Below are 15,861 nucleotides of genomic sequence, written 5' to 3' on the forward strand. Positions count from 1 at the left end.
ATGATTCTATACCTAGAAAACCCAAAAGGCTCTTAGAACTGATAAACGACTTAAGTAAAGTTTCAGGATATAAAATCAGTGTGCAAAATCAGTAGCATTTATTTTATTTTTTTTGAGATGGAGTTTTGCTTTGTTGCCCAGACTGGAGTTCAGTGTCGTGATCTCACCTCACTGCAGCCTCCGCCTCCTGGGTTCAGGTGATTCTCCTGCCTCAGCCTCCCAAGTAGCTGGGACTACAGGCATGCACCACCATGCCTGGCTTATTTTTGTATTTTTATAGAGACAGGGTTTCATCATGTTGGCCAATGTGGTCTCAAATTCCAGATCTCCACCTGCCTCAGCCTCCCAAAGTGCTGGGATTATAAGCATGAGCCACCGTGCCTGGCCAAATCAGTAGCATTTCTATACACCAATAACATTCTAGCTGAGAGACAAATTATGAACACAATCCCACTTACAATGACTACACACAAAAAAGAAATATCTAGGACTACATCTAACCAAAGAGGTGAAAGAAATTCAAAATACAAAAATTAGCTGGGCGTGGTGGTATGTGCCTGTAATCCCAGCTACTCAGGACGCTGAGACAGCAGAATATCTTGAACTGGGGAGGCCGAGGTTCCAGTGAGCTGAGATCGCGCCACTGCACTCCAGCTTGGGCGACACAGAGGGAAATTCTATCTCAAAAAAAAAAAAAAAAAAAAAAGAACAAAGCTACAAAGCTAGGGTGTCACATTACCTGACTTCAAACTATACTACAAGACTATGGTAACCAAAACAATATGGTACTGGTATAAAAACAGACACGTAGACCAATGGAACAGACTAGAGAACCCAGAAATAAAGTTCCACACCTACAACCATGTGATCTTTGACAAACTCAACAAAAATAAGCAATGAGGAAAAGAATCCCTATTCAATAAATGGTGCTGGGATAATTGGCTAGCCATATGCAGAAGAATGAAACTAGATCCCTGTCTATCACCATGTACAAAAATTAACTCAAGATGGAATAAATACTTAAATGGAAGACGTTGAACTGTAAAAATCCTAGAAGAAAACCTAGGAAATAACCCTTCTTGATATTGGCATTGGCAAAGAATTTATGACTAAGTCCTCAAAGCAATTGCAACATAAACATTGACAATTGGGATCTAATTAAACTAAAGAGCCTCTACATAGCAAGATAAACTGTCAAGGGAGTAAGCAGTTAGCCTATAGAATGGGAGGAAATATTCACAAACTATGAATCTGACAAAGGTCTAACATCTAGAATCTATAGGGAACTTAAATCAATAAACAAAAACAAATAACCCTATTAAAAAGTAGGCAAAGGGCATATACAGATAATTCGCAAAAGAAGATGTACAAGTGGCCAACAAACATGAAGAAAAGCTCATCAGCACTAATCAGATAAATGCAAATCAAAACCACAATGAGATACTATCTCACACCAGTCAGGATGGCTTTTGTTAAAAAGTCAAAAAATGACAGATGTTGGTGAGGCTATGGAGAAAAGGGGCACATATATTGTTGGTGGGAATGTAACTTTGTCCAGCCACTGTGGAAAATAGTTTGGAGATTTCTCCAAGAACTACAGCAATCCCATTACTGGGTATATCCACAAAGGAAAATAAATCACTCTACCAAAAGGACACATGCACCTGTAGGTTCATTGCAGCACCATTCACAATAGCAAAAACATGGAATCAATTCAGGTGCCCATCAGCAGTTAAGTGGATAAAGAAAATGTGGTATATATATACCATAGGATACTAGGCAGCCATAAAAAAATAAAATCATGTCCTTTGCTGCAACATGGATGCAGCTGGAGGCCATTATCCTAAGCAAAGTAATGCAGAACCAGCAAACCAAACACCATATGTTCTTACTTATAATTGGGAACTAAACATTGGGTGCACATTGGGACAAGAGATGGGAACAGTAGAAACTGGGGACTACTAGAGGAGGGAGAGAGGGAGGGGGGGAAGGGCTGCAAACTACCTGTTGGGTACTGTGCTCACTATCTGGATGATGAGTTCAGCCGTACTGTAGACCTCAGCATCACACAACATACCTTTGTAACAAAGCTGCATGTGTACCACCTGCTTCTAAAACAAAAGGTGAAAAAGAAAAAAACAAACACAAATAATCCTTTTCCAAGACTTGTATATTTAAAGGATACAAAGCTAAAAATAAAATAAAATTTTACCCATTTCCTTACATTGACTTTCACCAGACTTACCACACTGTTTTCTGCCTACATTCCTCTTTTATTTCTAGGGCAAAATTTAGAGTTCATGATACCTCTGATCTGGTTCCCATGTGGAGTGGGCTTGGGGATCTGGCCCATTAAAGTCAGCTATTTTGAGGGAATACTGCCATTTAGGACATCATTGTCATTTACCTGGAGAAGTGTAACAGTCTGAGTTAGTCTCGCGGCATTGATTTTTGTCCCCTTCTCATCTGCTCTCCACACTGCAGTCAGAATGATCTTTCCAAGAGTACATATACTCATGCCACTCCTCTGTATCTGAGGACCATTAGGATAAAATCCAGAGTCCTTCCTGTGGCCTCCCATGCCCATGCCCTCTGTGATCCCCCTTCTGATTCACCCCCCAATTCACCCCCCTGCTGCCTCACCTTTCCCTGTCTTCCCCCGCATTCTGGGCTCTGGCTATGCTGAACTTCTTTCACTTCCTCCACCACAGTGCTGTGTCACAGAAATAGAATGCAAGTCACATAGGTAACTTAAGAGTTTCTGATAGCAGGCTGGGCGCAGTGGCTCACACCTATTATCCCAGCACTTTGGGAGGCTAGGCCTCCCCGTCCCTGATCACACTCCTGATCACTTGAAGTCAAGAGTTCGAGACCAGCGTGGCCAACATGGTGAAACTCCCATCTCTACTAAAAATACAAACATTAGCTGGGCGTGGTGGTGGGCTCCTGTAATCCCAGCTACTTGGGAGGCTGAGGCAGGAGAATCACTTGAACCCAGGAGGCAGAGGTTGCAGTGAGCCAAGATAGTGCCATTGCATTCCCGCCTGGGTGATAGAGTGAGACTTTGTCTCAAAAAAAAAAAAAAAAAAAAAGTTTCTAGTAGCCACATTATAAAAAAGGAAACAGGTGGGCCAGGCGCAGTGGCTCACGCCTGTAATCCCAGCACTTTGGGGGACTGAGGCAGGCGGATCACCTGAGGTCAGGAGTTCAAGACCAGCCTGGCCAACATGGTGAAACCCTGTCTCTACTAAAAATATAACAAATTAGCTGGGCGTGGTGGCAGGTGCCTGTAGTGCCAGCTACTCAGGAGGCTGAGGCAGGAGAATCGCTTGAACCTGGGAGGCGGAGGTTGCAGTGAGCCGAGATAGCTACAGGTGGCTAATGGTTCCCATACTGGATGGCGTAGCTCTAACATATCATGCTGTCTCCCACTTCAAGACCTCCACACCTGCTGTTCCCTATTCCTGGAATACTCTTGTCTTTCTCTTATCTAACTAAAGTGCTACTCTTCATCAATCAAGTCTCAGTTTAGAACCCACTTCCTCTAGGAATCCTTCTCTGAGTCGTCTAGATAAGATGTCTCTACTCTGACCTCCCAAAGATTCCTGTACTTCTCTTATCAAAACACGTGACCTTACTTTATTGTCATTGCTGTTATATATTCTGTCTCCCTTGTTGCCCAGAGCTTTGTTAGGACTGAGACTCTGACTGCCTTGCTTACCTGTATCACTAGCAATACATATTAAATGCCTAAGTCCTCAGCTTTTGCCTCCCTCTTAGGACCTCTTGGTCTGTTTTGTCCTTCAGATATTGTGGACGGAAACCTGAAGTCTATCATGAGGCTGGTCCTTGCCTTGGCAGCTCATTTCAAACCTGGCTCTAGCAGGACGGTGAACCAAGGACGGGACTCCAGAGCCCCTTTACAAAGTCACCGACCACATTGTGCCACTGCTGTGGCCCAGGGAGCAGCTGCTGCTCTGGCCGATGTGTGTCATGACATGTCCCGATCAGGACGGGATGTCTTTCGATACAGACAGAGGTAACGGTAGAAATCTGGGGATGGGAACTGATCCCTCTCTCTGATATTTCTTCTGTTAGATGATACAGTACAGTAGATAGAAATGTCACCCAAACAGCCCCAGATTGCAGAAAAGAACATGGAGTGGGGAGGTAGGGGAGGGCACTCTCAAAAGAAAAAAGCCTTTTCTTCTGAGATGTTTATTTTTATTTTGCATTTAACAGAAAGTTAAGGAATCTTATATGTAAGTTTTTGCTCTGGTGCCCAAAATTTAAATATACACCTTTGGCAAGTGTGTTTTCTTCACTGGGAGGTCTGTGGGAGCAGTGTTCCAGTTCATCTAGGGGAAGCTCTACCCTGGAATGTACCCAAAGGTCAGGTTGTCCTGGGGAGTCATGGCAGGAAATGCTTTGCGGGTTGTGTATCTGCTAAGAGAGAGCAGGACCCTGAGGTGTTGCAGAGATTGGTGAATTACTTGTTTTTGTGTCTGCCTTCCCTGCTAGGTACCAAGTGTCTTTGAGGCAGGGGATTTGTCTTACTTATCTATTATACTGCTCACAGAGTGGCAGTCTATCTGTACTCGTTGAGTTGATCTGATCTGAAGGACTGACACCCTCCCTTTGCTGGTGTCCTTTGACTTTAGGAACAGCAGCATGGATGAGGAAATTGAGAATCCGTACTGGAGCGTGCGGGCCCTAGTGCAGCAGTATGAAGGGCAACAAAGGTCCCCGTCTGAATCCAGCTGCTCCAGGTAACTGTGGCCTCTGAAACCTGAATTCTGGGGGATTCTCGGAGTTCTCAGCTTCAAGTAACAACACAACAAGCAAAAAGGCATCTAAGCCCTTTTTCTCTCCTCAGTTTATGTTTGGCTTTAAAGGCATACCCCTTAGCAGTGCTTTGTGGGTTTGTGCTGGTAGGAGGGTAGGAAGGTAGGGTCGGGTTCTGCTTTATTTCCCACAAATGGAATCTGTGCAGTCCCAGTGCCAGTGCTTAACTGTGACCACGTGGGGGCATGGCTGGAACCTGTCAGGGCCCAGTCCAGGTTCTGACATTTGCGTATCAGGTGCCAGTGTTTATGATAGCTAGTTCCATTGCGCTAAGTGTAACTCTTAGGGTATGGCCTGAAAAGTCTGTGTAAAGCTCATAGAAATTGAGCAGAGTTGTCTGAGAGCATTAGAATGTTTCCAGCTTTCCTCTACAGGAACTGTGGCTGATTAGTATGCATTTGAGCAAGCTAATGATGTTTGCGACTCTAGCTAAAAGTTGTCTGTATTCCTTAGAGCCAAGTACAGAGACCAAAACAGGATACAGTGCCCTAATAAGAACCTTATCAGTGGCAGAAAAAGATTACTTTCCTGACTTATGTAAATCATGCTCCTATAAACACTCCCCAGATCATATTTTAACTAACTTCATTTTGTTGCTGAATCATAATTTATGCTCTAATGACCTTTTCTTTCCTATCCCGACCCTGTGTCATCTGCTTTATTTAGGGCTAATTGTTCTTTGTCTTGTATGTATGTTATGTGTCTTTGTTTTCTTCCTTCTCTTTTTTTCTCATAAAATTCCATCCTATTTTGATACACCATTTCCTAATTTATTGAGGTCATATGGAACTCTTTTTAGTATTTTAATACACTGCTAACTTTTTGCCTTTTACATTTAATAAGTGGGCTCTTTTTTATTTATAAAATTCACCTAACATAAAATTAACCATTAAACATTATAAAGTGTACAATTCAGTGGCACTTAGTATCTTCATAATGTGGTGCGACCATCACCTCTGTCCACTCAGAAGACATCTTCATCACCCCAAAAGGAAGCCCCGTGCCCATTAAGCAGCAGGTGTGCTTTTAATGAGACTCTAAATCATTTCTTCCTTGCTTGCTGCTTAGGTTATCACCTGGAGCAGAATTACAGGATGTTTTTGTTGTATGATGAGATCTATTGCTTCCTGCACGTCAGCAGGCCTTTCACTCTTCTAAGCCTGATAGTGCCTGCTAGAGTTGGGGGATAGGAGGAAGAGTGGATTTCTTCCTGAGAGCACCTGCTTTCTCCTCCAAGGCAGGAGGACTGAGGGGAGGCTGTGAGACTGTGAGACTGTGTGAATGAGTGGCCCACTGGCTATCAGGCTGCAGTGAGCTAATGGTGACAATTTTCTAGGAGAGGGGCCAGAGGAGAATTGTTTGCTTTACCCTGTTTTTCACTATTCGATTTTGACATTTTCTTCTAATGCTGACCCCTCATCCAGCTCTTTGGCATGCTGGGTTAGTAGCTGCCTTTTCCTCAGTGAGTCCCCAGGGAAGGAGAGGGCTTCTTGTGGCTATCTGGGACCCAGCAGGTTCCTGCACATTCTGAGCCCTCGCCTCCCAGGGAGCCCACTTAGTGGCTCTGTGACCCATGAAGAGCTCAGGAGCCCCCAGATGTGGCTTGCTCAGGACGGGAGTGGCTCAGAAGGAAGGATAGCCCCTGGGTGTCTCATCCCCGGCCACTGCTCCTCCGGAGACGCCCTGGGGAAGCCCTGCCAGCCTGTTGCTCCGAAAACCGAAAACCGCATACCAGCCTCTCACTGTAGCCAAGCAAAATGATCCTTACTTGGTTAAAAAGAACACACCAAACGCCAGAGGGGAAGGTGGGAGGGGATGGGTGCTCAGCGAATTTTCCTGGGGAGTGTCGGAGTCTCCACCCCGAGGAGCGGCCAGAGCCCCACGCGGGCCTGACCTGTCCGAGCGACCCCTGGTCCACGAAGGGAGGACTCAGAGTGGAGAAAGCAAGGTTTTCGGTGCGGGGCAGACCACCAGAGCCCTCCTCTTGATTCTGCCTATACGCGGCTCTTACCCTGCCTATCCTGAGCCTCCCAGTCTCCCCTCCTTGCATCCCCCAATCCCTCGTCGACGCCCCCACCCCCACCCCCACCCCAACCCCGCCCAGCCCCGCCCCTGGCCCGCACCCTCAACCTCCGTCCAGAGCGGTCGGTCGGTTGGCCAGTGGAGCTGGCTTGGGTCGGAGCCCGGCTGCCTCGCCGCTTGTGACAGCCCGGGGAGGGAGCAGAGGGAGGGGCAGGAAGGGATCCGGAAGGTGGCGCGGAGCGGGATCGCTGCTGGGGACTCGAGGCGCAGCCTGCGCTGCCGGGAGCCTCCCTCCCAGTGGGAGATGGGTTGAGATGCCCCCACCAGGGGGGATGCCCGGTGCCGAGCGTCCGCGGAGGCCAAGATGCAGCGGCCAGGGGCCGGCAGCCTGCGAGTGGAGGCAGCTTCCGCCGGGGCCCGGCTGCGGCACAGTCTGAGCGGCCGGGACAGCGCGCTTCAGAGCCTGGAGCATCCCCGTCGCTGGGGCCGAGACGCCGCCGCCACCGTTCCCACTTTCTCCCGCGAGCCGGGCCAGTAGCTCTGCTAGCTGGCCTTCCCGTGGAGGCGTTTTCCAGCCCCAGCGCGGGGAGACATGCCTGAATTTGGGAGCGATGTGACTCTCAGCCTCCCACTTCACCTGGGGACGCAGGCTTGCTGAAGCCCGAGGCAGGAGGGGGACCATGGGAGGGACGCAAGTCAAATGGTGAGCTGAAGCCACTCTGGCTTTGGAAGTGGGTGGCCAGGGTGGGAGCAGGGGCAGGGCTGGAGGATGCTGTTGGCCAGAGACAGGCGGGGTGGTGGGAGCACTATGTTGGGAGGATCGACTGCTGACCAGGGGTTATCACTATAAAATACGGTGGGTGGGCTTAGGAAGTGGAGCCAGCATGGGGGCAGGAGGAGTAGCCCTAGCCCCTGCCAGGGGCTTTGGTGGGGGAGGGTACTTCATGAGGATATAGGACTCTTCCTTATTGCCTATTATCCGTTTAAAAAAATTAATTTGAGTAGGATTTGGAAGTATCTTTGCTGCAGGATTGCTTGCCTGGTAAATTAAGATAGAAGAGCTATTAGACCTGTGGGAATTAAGAAACGTATCAGCCCAGACCTATCAGTCATTCTCTGACCTCAGAGAGGATTATGATGCTAAATAGGGGATTATTTGTTTATAAAATAGAACTTTTAAGCTAATCAGGGAGGAGCCTGTCATATACATAATTAATTAGCATTAAAATATTTTCTCTGACCTGAGGCAGAGGATTCAATGCATATTCCTTGTCCATGAGGTACTTCTTAGGGAGGCAGCAGGGTGCCTGCTCTGACATGTGCCTCGGGAGTTTCCTGCCTGAGGTCCTTTATCTCTCCACTTGGCCATCGAGTTTCATGGTCTCACCTCTCGGTGGCCTCACATTGGCAGCCTCAATTCAAGAAAGAGAAATGTTGTTTTCCTTTGGCTGCTCTGCCACTCCCCCAGCGGGGTTGGATATCCAGACATCCGCCTCCTTCTGCCCTTATATGGGAGATAACTCTCTTAGGAGGGAGAAGGAGCTGAGCATGCGTCTGTGCTTTTAGGAAAGCAGTTTTCTAGCATCCTGGGTTCACACTGCACCCTCCTCCTCGACTTTGTCTCACACGTGCTGTGGTCCAGCAAAGGCGGAGGGTGGAACATGCCATCCATAGCACCTTGTCAGATGAGAAAGTGTTGCTTTCTTGTTTCTCAAAGATGAGCAGCTCTTGCAGGCCGCTTTCTATGCTTGGATCCCCATTTCTCTAAGAAGGTAAATGCTGAGGCCTGAGCAGGCACAAATCTATTCTCCTTGTGAATGACATAGTACCCTTGGATGAGAGCTTTTCAAGCAGCGAATTCATGTTGGCCTGGAAGTCAAGATTGCCTAAGCGGTGAAAGATGAATAAGAAAGTTCTAGAAAGCAGTTGCTATTTTGGAATATCACTTCTTGCCACTCCCTACCCCTTCTGCCTGTTTGAGTTATAGATCTGTAGATGATGGTTAAGCAACTTTCTTTAATTTGGCATTTCAATTTAAAAGCTTTAAAATGTTTTCTGTAGTTCTAAGAAGGAAGAGAATGTATTTCTAGTTGAGGTCATTCCCACCAAAGCCCTTAAAATATGGGCAATGAGGAGGATGAGACACTAGTCCTCAGGCTGCCTCACCGCTTTTGAAGTGCCTGGCTACCTCCACCGTGCCTGGCTCTTGTTTTTACTGGATTCTAGGAAGACAAAATGTTAACTCCTGATGGTGGTTGTGAGGATTTGCCTGGGAGACTTCAGGGGCACATTAAGTGGGTCAGTGAATCCTAGCCACTTTCACTGTTGTCTGGGTGATAGATTTGGAAAGAATTCCTGAGAGGGGGCTGGGCCAGGAGACCCCGCAGCCCCTGAGATTGTTTCATTGCTGATGTTCTCAAGGTGCAGTGCAAAGAGAAATGGCTCGAGACTCGTTTTCCCTGTCACATGGAAGCACCAGCCTCACAGTCCCATCTTGTCTTGTAGATTTGCTGTTTTTTTTGAGATTTACAATTCCACTTCCCTGAAAATCTGCATAGTTCCTTCCAAGGCTAGTAGTTATATCAGAACTTAAGGGCCAGGTATGGTGGCCCATGCCTGTAATCCCAGTACAGAGACTGAGGAGAGAGGATCACTTGAGCCCAGGAGTTCGAAACCAGCCTGGGTAACATGGGGAGACCTTGTCTCTACAAAATAATTTGAAAATTAGCTGGGCATCATGTGCACCTATAGTCCTAGCTGCTCGGGAGGCTGAGACAGATTTGCTCAAGCCCAGGAGCTTGAGGCTGCCATGAGTTATGATGGAGCCACTGCACTCCAACTTGGGCAACAGAGTGAGACCGTGTCTGAAAAAAATAAAACAAAACAAAACCTTAAGAATTGTTGAGAAGGGGCCGGGTGCGGTGGCTCAAGCCTGTAATCCCAGCACTTTGGGAGGCCGAGACTGGCGGATCACGAGGTCAGGAGATCGAGACCATTCTGGCTAACACGGTGAAACCCCATCTCTACTAAAAAAAAATACAAAAAATTAGCCGGGCGAGGTGGCAGGTGCCTGTAGTCCCAGCTACTTGGGAGGCTGAGGCAGGAGAATGGGGTGAACCCGGGAGGCGGAGCTTGCAGTGAGCTGAGATCCGGCCACTGCACTCCAGCCTGGGTGACAGAGCGAGACTCCGTCTCAAAAAAAAAAAAAGAAAAAAAAAAAAAAAAGAATTGTTGAGAAGATTCTGAGAACAATTTGAAAGTGTTGTGTCAGAAATATAAATAACTCTTTGATAGGAATAAATCAAGTAAACCCTTACTCCACTATCCCTAGCAGGTATTTCCCCTTTTGACATATTATCTTCCCCCTGTCATGCTCTAGCTCAGTTATTGATATATAACTGCTCCTCTGCCCAGCCTGGCAATGTACGCTCTCCAGCAACTTTTCCCCTTGAACCACCCCCACCCTGTACTCTCCTTTGTAATCAGCTCAGAGCTGATCTGCCATGATAACTTGGCTGGTAGTGCCTGTATCTGTGAGAGATCAGTGTATTGGAAATAAAATTTCCTTCTAGCTCCAAAAGCTACTAGACACAGACTGGCATCAGTCTTTGAACGTGGGCCCAGGGATGGTGATGGCAGAGGTGGTGGGAGGTAAAACAAAAGTTGAATGCTAGATTACCCATCATTTTGGTAAATCTCTTCTCAATGAATTAGGCTTAAAGGCATCCTTGTTGTGGTAAAGACTTTATAGGACTGGGTCATTCCTTTATTCAATATTAATTTCATTCATTCAAAAGGTTAATCATTCAATATTTTATTTTCTGTGGGCCAAGTACTGTGTTAGCCATGGAGGAGTAAGATGAATAAGAACATGTCCCTGTTCTCAGGAATAAATTATGAAAGCTGCTTTCTGAACAACTCTTCATAATAATCATTTTTCTTCCTTTTTCTTCAATCACAGCCTGACTTCACCCAGTCCAATCCACAGTGCCAAGAGTGAGTCCATTATAACCCAGTCAGAAGAGAAGGCAGATTTTGTGATTATTCCCTCTGAAGGAATAGAGACCAGAACAGGTACTATCTCTACACCTGCCTGGGTTGGTTCAAGGAAGAGCCAGCTTGAAGAATTTAGAGGTCCTGACCACCAATAAGCTCCCTGGCCTTCCCCATCTCCATAGTGTATGCAGGGTCAGCGCTAGAGGGCTCTAATGACTTTGAGTCAATTAATGTGGTTATCCTCTTGCAGAATGTAATTTCTGGTGTCCTAGCTTTCGAAAATCTTGCAGCAGCATAGACAGGCCCTTTCTCAGCTGGCTGCCTATGAATTAGGAAATGACTTTGGGGCAGTCAAAAGCCTTACTCAAGTAAACATTTTTATTATTCCTATCTTACACAAATAATTGCAGGAACTTAAATTGGGACCAGAAGTATATTGTATGAGCTGAGGTGTCTGTGAGGACACAGAGAGTAGAGAGCAGGTCTGTATCAGGCTTGGTATGAAGCTACAGAAAGGACCACAAACAGTTCCCTTTGTTTAGACTTACATACTCTGTCTCAGTTGCTCTTTTTTTTCTTGCATAGAGAGAGAAACTGTAAGAAGCAAAGTGCAAGACTTAGAATTTTATTTACTCACAAGAGTTGTAATGAAACAGAGGCCCTCAGAAGAAAAACTGTAATTGAATTATTCTGTATTCTGCTCCCCGTCTAACCCTGGCATTAGTACCAAAGAGTCAGTCATGTTACTGAGTCAAAACTCCTGAGGCCTTAGAGAGAGAGGGAGAGCATTTATTGAGTGCTCCTCTCGGCCAGGCACCAGCCGGCTCTGCACATGAGTTACCTCATTTAATCTTCATGGCAACCCAGAGGGGTTATTATACTCGTCTCATGAATGAAGAAACTCACTGAAAGAGTTTATGCCTTTCTGAATTCTAGAATATGCATTTTAAATGGCTGTACATACAATTAGATCATATAAAATAGACAAGGAAACCAGAGCAAAGAGACCTTAAAGCTAGGAAAATAAACGTGATGCTAAACAGTTTGTGCAGTTTGTTTTTATTGGTTTGTTTGCTGTGTGACTCACACAGTATTCTGTATGAAAGTGGTCCAGTTATGACCGAGTGGTCAAAGGAATATTGAATTGAGGTCTCCCCACTAAACCTTCAGAGTAACCAGTAAGATTTTGTTTTCATTGCATCTGACAGCTTCTCTCTTTGTACCTGGCAAAAATCAGGCTCTTGGAATGCCAGTTCTAAGAATCAAGGGTAAAGTCTGTGTGGCGCATACCAAGGCTCCCATGGAGGAAATCTTCTACTTCCTAAGTGTTTTAAAAGAGGATAGATTGTTCTAGCACCAAGTGAGCCTGAGGCCTGAGCTCACAGCCAGTTCTTTATGCCTCACAACCCCACCTGGTGGAGAGTCCAGTCTGTGCTGTGAGAACAGGTTCAGAACGCAGGTGACCTGAACCTGTGAACGCTACCCTGTGAACGCTGCCGGAAATCAGTTTTCTTCAACATGAACTGTTCTCCCTCTTTTCATTTTGTAGAGGAGACAGAGTCTCCATTATCTCGAGACTGGCGGCCAGGGAGCCCTGGAACCTATCTGGAGACCTCATGGGAAGAACAGCTGTTGGAACAACAAGAATATTTAGAAAAAGAAATGGAAGAAGCAAAGAAAATGATATCAGGACTACAGGTAGCTCTTGCCCTTGTAGTTTGCCCTTGTTATACCAATTGATTATTAAGTCACTATTATCAATTGAAAATAAACTGATTTTAGTTTTGTAGGAGGTCAGAACTGAGTGAGGAGTTTAGATATAGGGAGTAGTACAGAAAGAGCAGAAAATTCCTTATATTTGAGTACTTTAAATGGACTTTGTGGGCTGCCATTCATAGCAGAGTGCTAAAGATTTCAGCAAGCCCAGGAGCCATTACTGATCCCTATCAAGTCCTTATTGTTGAGCTCTGCTACGTAGGTAGGCTTCTACGCAGTATGTGGCTGTCGACCTGCAATTGCAGCTTTCACCAAAGAATAGCACTGTGAATAGTCAGGAATTTTCTTCTAGGAATTCTGTAGCAGGAAGAGTGTAAGAGCCAGTAATGCTGCCAGGTTTCCATTTGAGTTTAGCTAAGGGATTTAGCTCACTCCTAATACATGTGCAAATGGATGCCAAGGCATAATGGTCAGGTAGAAGAGGTTTTCTTTGAGCAACAAAAGCCCTTCAGTTTTTCCTATACCTGTAGGTGCCAGCTTGGCAAATCTACCCCAGAGACTGACCCACTTGACATAGTTCCCACCCTGAGTGACCCCCTCATTCCTGTCTTTGTGTGTCTGTCTCTGTTTGGGGGAGTCCTTATAGGGTGCTGATGACCCTGAAATTGCCTAGGAATATTCCTTTCTGTTTGTGCTGGGAACTGCAGTGCTTCTGAATTGTCAAATATTTATGGACACATAAACAAAGCCCACATTATGTGTGTGGCTCTGGCAGCCGGCAGGCGGTGGAGGGCGTGCTCCCAGCTAGCCTGCAACAGGGTGGGGACACAAAGGGTTCCTAAAGAAAAAAGGAGATTGGTGCTATGGTAAAGCAATTTGCATAATGTATGCCCCAGGAACTGAGAAGTGTGGGAGGAATGTTTCCTGCATAAACATTCCCAAACTTCATTTGCTCTGTAGTTTTAAAATGGCTGGCTTATGAGACCTTTTAGATCTCTTTTCTGCCACTCCATTAACGAATACGTTAATGGAATGTTTTTGTGTGTGTTTTGCTTGCATAGGAAGTATGTCATGGAGATTATACTTCGAGATTATACCCAACCAGGTTGTTCCCAGGATGATTTGCATTATATGAACATAGATATTCATCAGTTTGGCTCAAAGTTTGTTTGCATTTCTTAGTCTGGGAGAAATTTGGTGGCAGATTAGACAGAAAGAGAAGAGAACTGACAGGCAGAAAGTCAGCATCTTAATATTCCCTGCAAACAGAAGAGTTTTAATTCACAGCCACATGATCACAATGAGAATTCAGTTCCATTGTAGAATACAAAAGGGCTCACAGCATCCACTGGGCTTCTTAACTCTTCAGTGATTAACAAGTTGCATGCTAAGCCACATCCAAGATTTCTGACTTATTAGTATTCCTTAGTTAGAACCCTTTGAACAGTTTGCCATTATCGTTGATATTTCCATAATGTTGAACTCCCTTAGCTCCCTGCGGCCCTGTGGCTTCTTGTACCTGTTGCCATGACACGTGTCTGTACCTGTTGCCATGACACGTGAGACAGCCAAATTCATTTGACTTACTCAAATTTTATTATTAGCATTTGGCAGATCAGCCACTGGCTGGATTTTATTTATTTATTTAGTTTTGAGATGGAGTCTCGCTCTGTTGCCCGGCTGGAGTGCAGTGGCATGATCATGGCTCGCTGCAGCCTTGGTCTCCTGGGCTCAAGTGATTCTCCCACCTCAGCCTCTTGAGTAGTTGGGACCACATGCATGCGCCATCATGCTCAACTAATTTTTTAACTTTTTGTAGAGACGGTCCCACTATGTTGCCCAGGCTGATCTCAAACTCCTAGGGTCAAGGGATCCTTCCGCCTCAGCCTCCCAAAGTTCTAGGATTACAGGTGTGAGCCACCTCGCCCACCTGAATTTGTGTTGTTTATTGAAATAGGAAACAGCTTCTGTAACTCATCTCTTTTGAATCAAGACAGAATTGTTTCAGATATAAAATGGGGTCACATTTTTCAGTCTTTCACTGATCTGATAGATACTCACCTGCAGGGACAGATCCAAGTTTTGTGAGTCCTAAAATATATAATTTGTGGGTGTACAGGGGGGCTTCTTGAAGAATAAGATTACAAAATTATGAATATAATAATTAGGAATAGGCCAGGCATGGTGGGTCACGCCTGTAATCCCAGCACTTTGGGAGGCCAAGGTGGGTGGATTGCTTGAGCTCACGGGTTTGAGACCAGCCTGGGCAATATGGCGAAACCTTTGTCTTTACCAAAAATACAAAAATTAGCCGGGTGTGGTGGCGCATGCCTCTAATCCCAGCTACTTGGGAGGCTAAGACATGAGAATAGCTTGAACCCTGGATTGCAGTGAGCCAAAATTGGGCCACTGCACTCCAGCCTGGGTGACAAAGTGAGACTCTGTCTCCAAATATAATAATAATAATAATAATTATTTATTATTATTATTATTATTTGGTACAGGACCTTGGGAGAGGCAATGTATGCGGGGTCCTACAGCTAGAGCTTTCTTAGCTTCATGGTAAATCTGCCTCCCCATTCCACCTACTTATATTCTAATGAAAACCGCCTGGGTCAAGAGCTGAAATGAATGAGGACATCTCTCTGCAAATGTGTTTTCCTTCTTGTTCTATACAGGTTGCTTTAGGGAGTAAAAATGCAGAATCAGTAAAACAAACAAAAATCAAACAAACCCAAGTGAGTGCTCCAAATGTATTCCAAATAATTCATTATAATACTCATTTCTAAGCCGTGATGATTCTACACTGCTTTTAGATCATTTTCTCCCTGGTAAAATTGAGTTTGAGCAGCTCCAGTTTGAAATGTGTTGTGTCTCTTTTGAAAGAAAGGTTTTTAGATTTTCTTCTGGGGCCAAGGCACCTTGAAGCAGAGCAGTCAGGTGTCCAGAGAGCTGAAAGAGCCAGAGCATGGACCTGATGAAAGGAACTAGTCCCAGGGTGAGCAATGGGAAGTATCGAAGGAGCAAAAATTACCGATGAAATTTCTTGAGGAAGCTGAGTTGTGATTTTAACTAGGGGTGAGCTTACTGAGCTCAACTCTGCACTAAGTCATCTGAAGGAGAGTTAAGTTTCGTTCTGCCTTTGCGGTTATTTAGGCCTTATTGCTCAACGGATCCTTACCTGAAGATGAACAGGAGAGGCCCTTGGCCTTCTGTGAACCAGGTGTCAATCCCGAGGAACAACTGGTGAGCTCCATCTTTTGTGACTGGACACTAAATTTG

At 45.6% G+C, this 15,861-nt stretch overlaps 1 protein-coding gene across 6 annotated transcripts in view; it reads left to right on the forward strand.

The window, feature by feature from the left end:
* DIXDC1 (DIX domain containing 1) overlaps positions 1-15,861 on the forward strand; it is a 99,006-nt gene that overhangs the window by 43,531 nt on the left and 39,614 nt on the right. For 5 of the 6 annotated variants that reach the window (XM_073021019.1, XM_073021013.1, XM_073021023.1 and 2 more), the window contains 5 exons: positions 3,808-4,039; positions 4,662-4,769; positions 10,829-10,941; positions 12,413-12,561; positions 15,736-15,825. In XM_073021019.1, coding sequence (XP_072877120.1) covers positions 3,808-4,039; positions 4,662-4,769; positions 10,829-10,941; positions 12,413-12,561; positions 15,736-15,825 — 692 coding nt within the window. Of the gene's footprint in view, positions 1-3,807; positions 4,040-4,661; positions 4,770-6,995; positions 7,571-10,828; positions 10,942-12,412; positions 12,562-15,735; positions 15,826-15,861 lie in introns of those variants that run through there. The other variant, XM_008020842.3, reaches the window with a different exon arrangement.

The sequence above is a fragment of the Chlorocebus sabaeus genome, chromosome 1 (genome assembly GCF_047675955.1).
Source record: "Chlorocebus sabaeus isolate Y175 chromosome 1, mChlSab1.0.hap1, whole genome shotgun sequence".
In the NCBI taxonomy this organism is placed as follows: domain Eukaryota; kingdom Metazoa; phylum Chordata; class Mammalia; order Primates; family Cercopithecidae; genus Chlorocebus; species Chlorocebus sabaeus.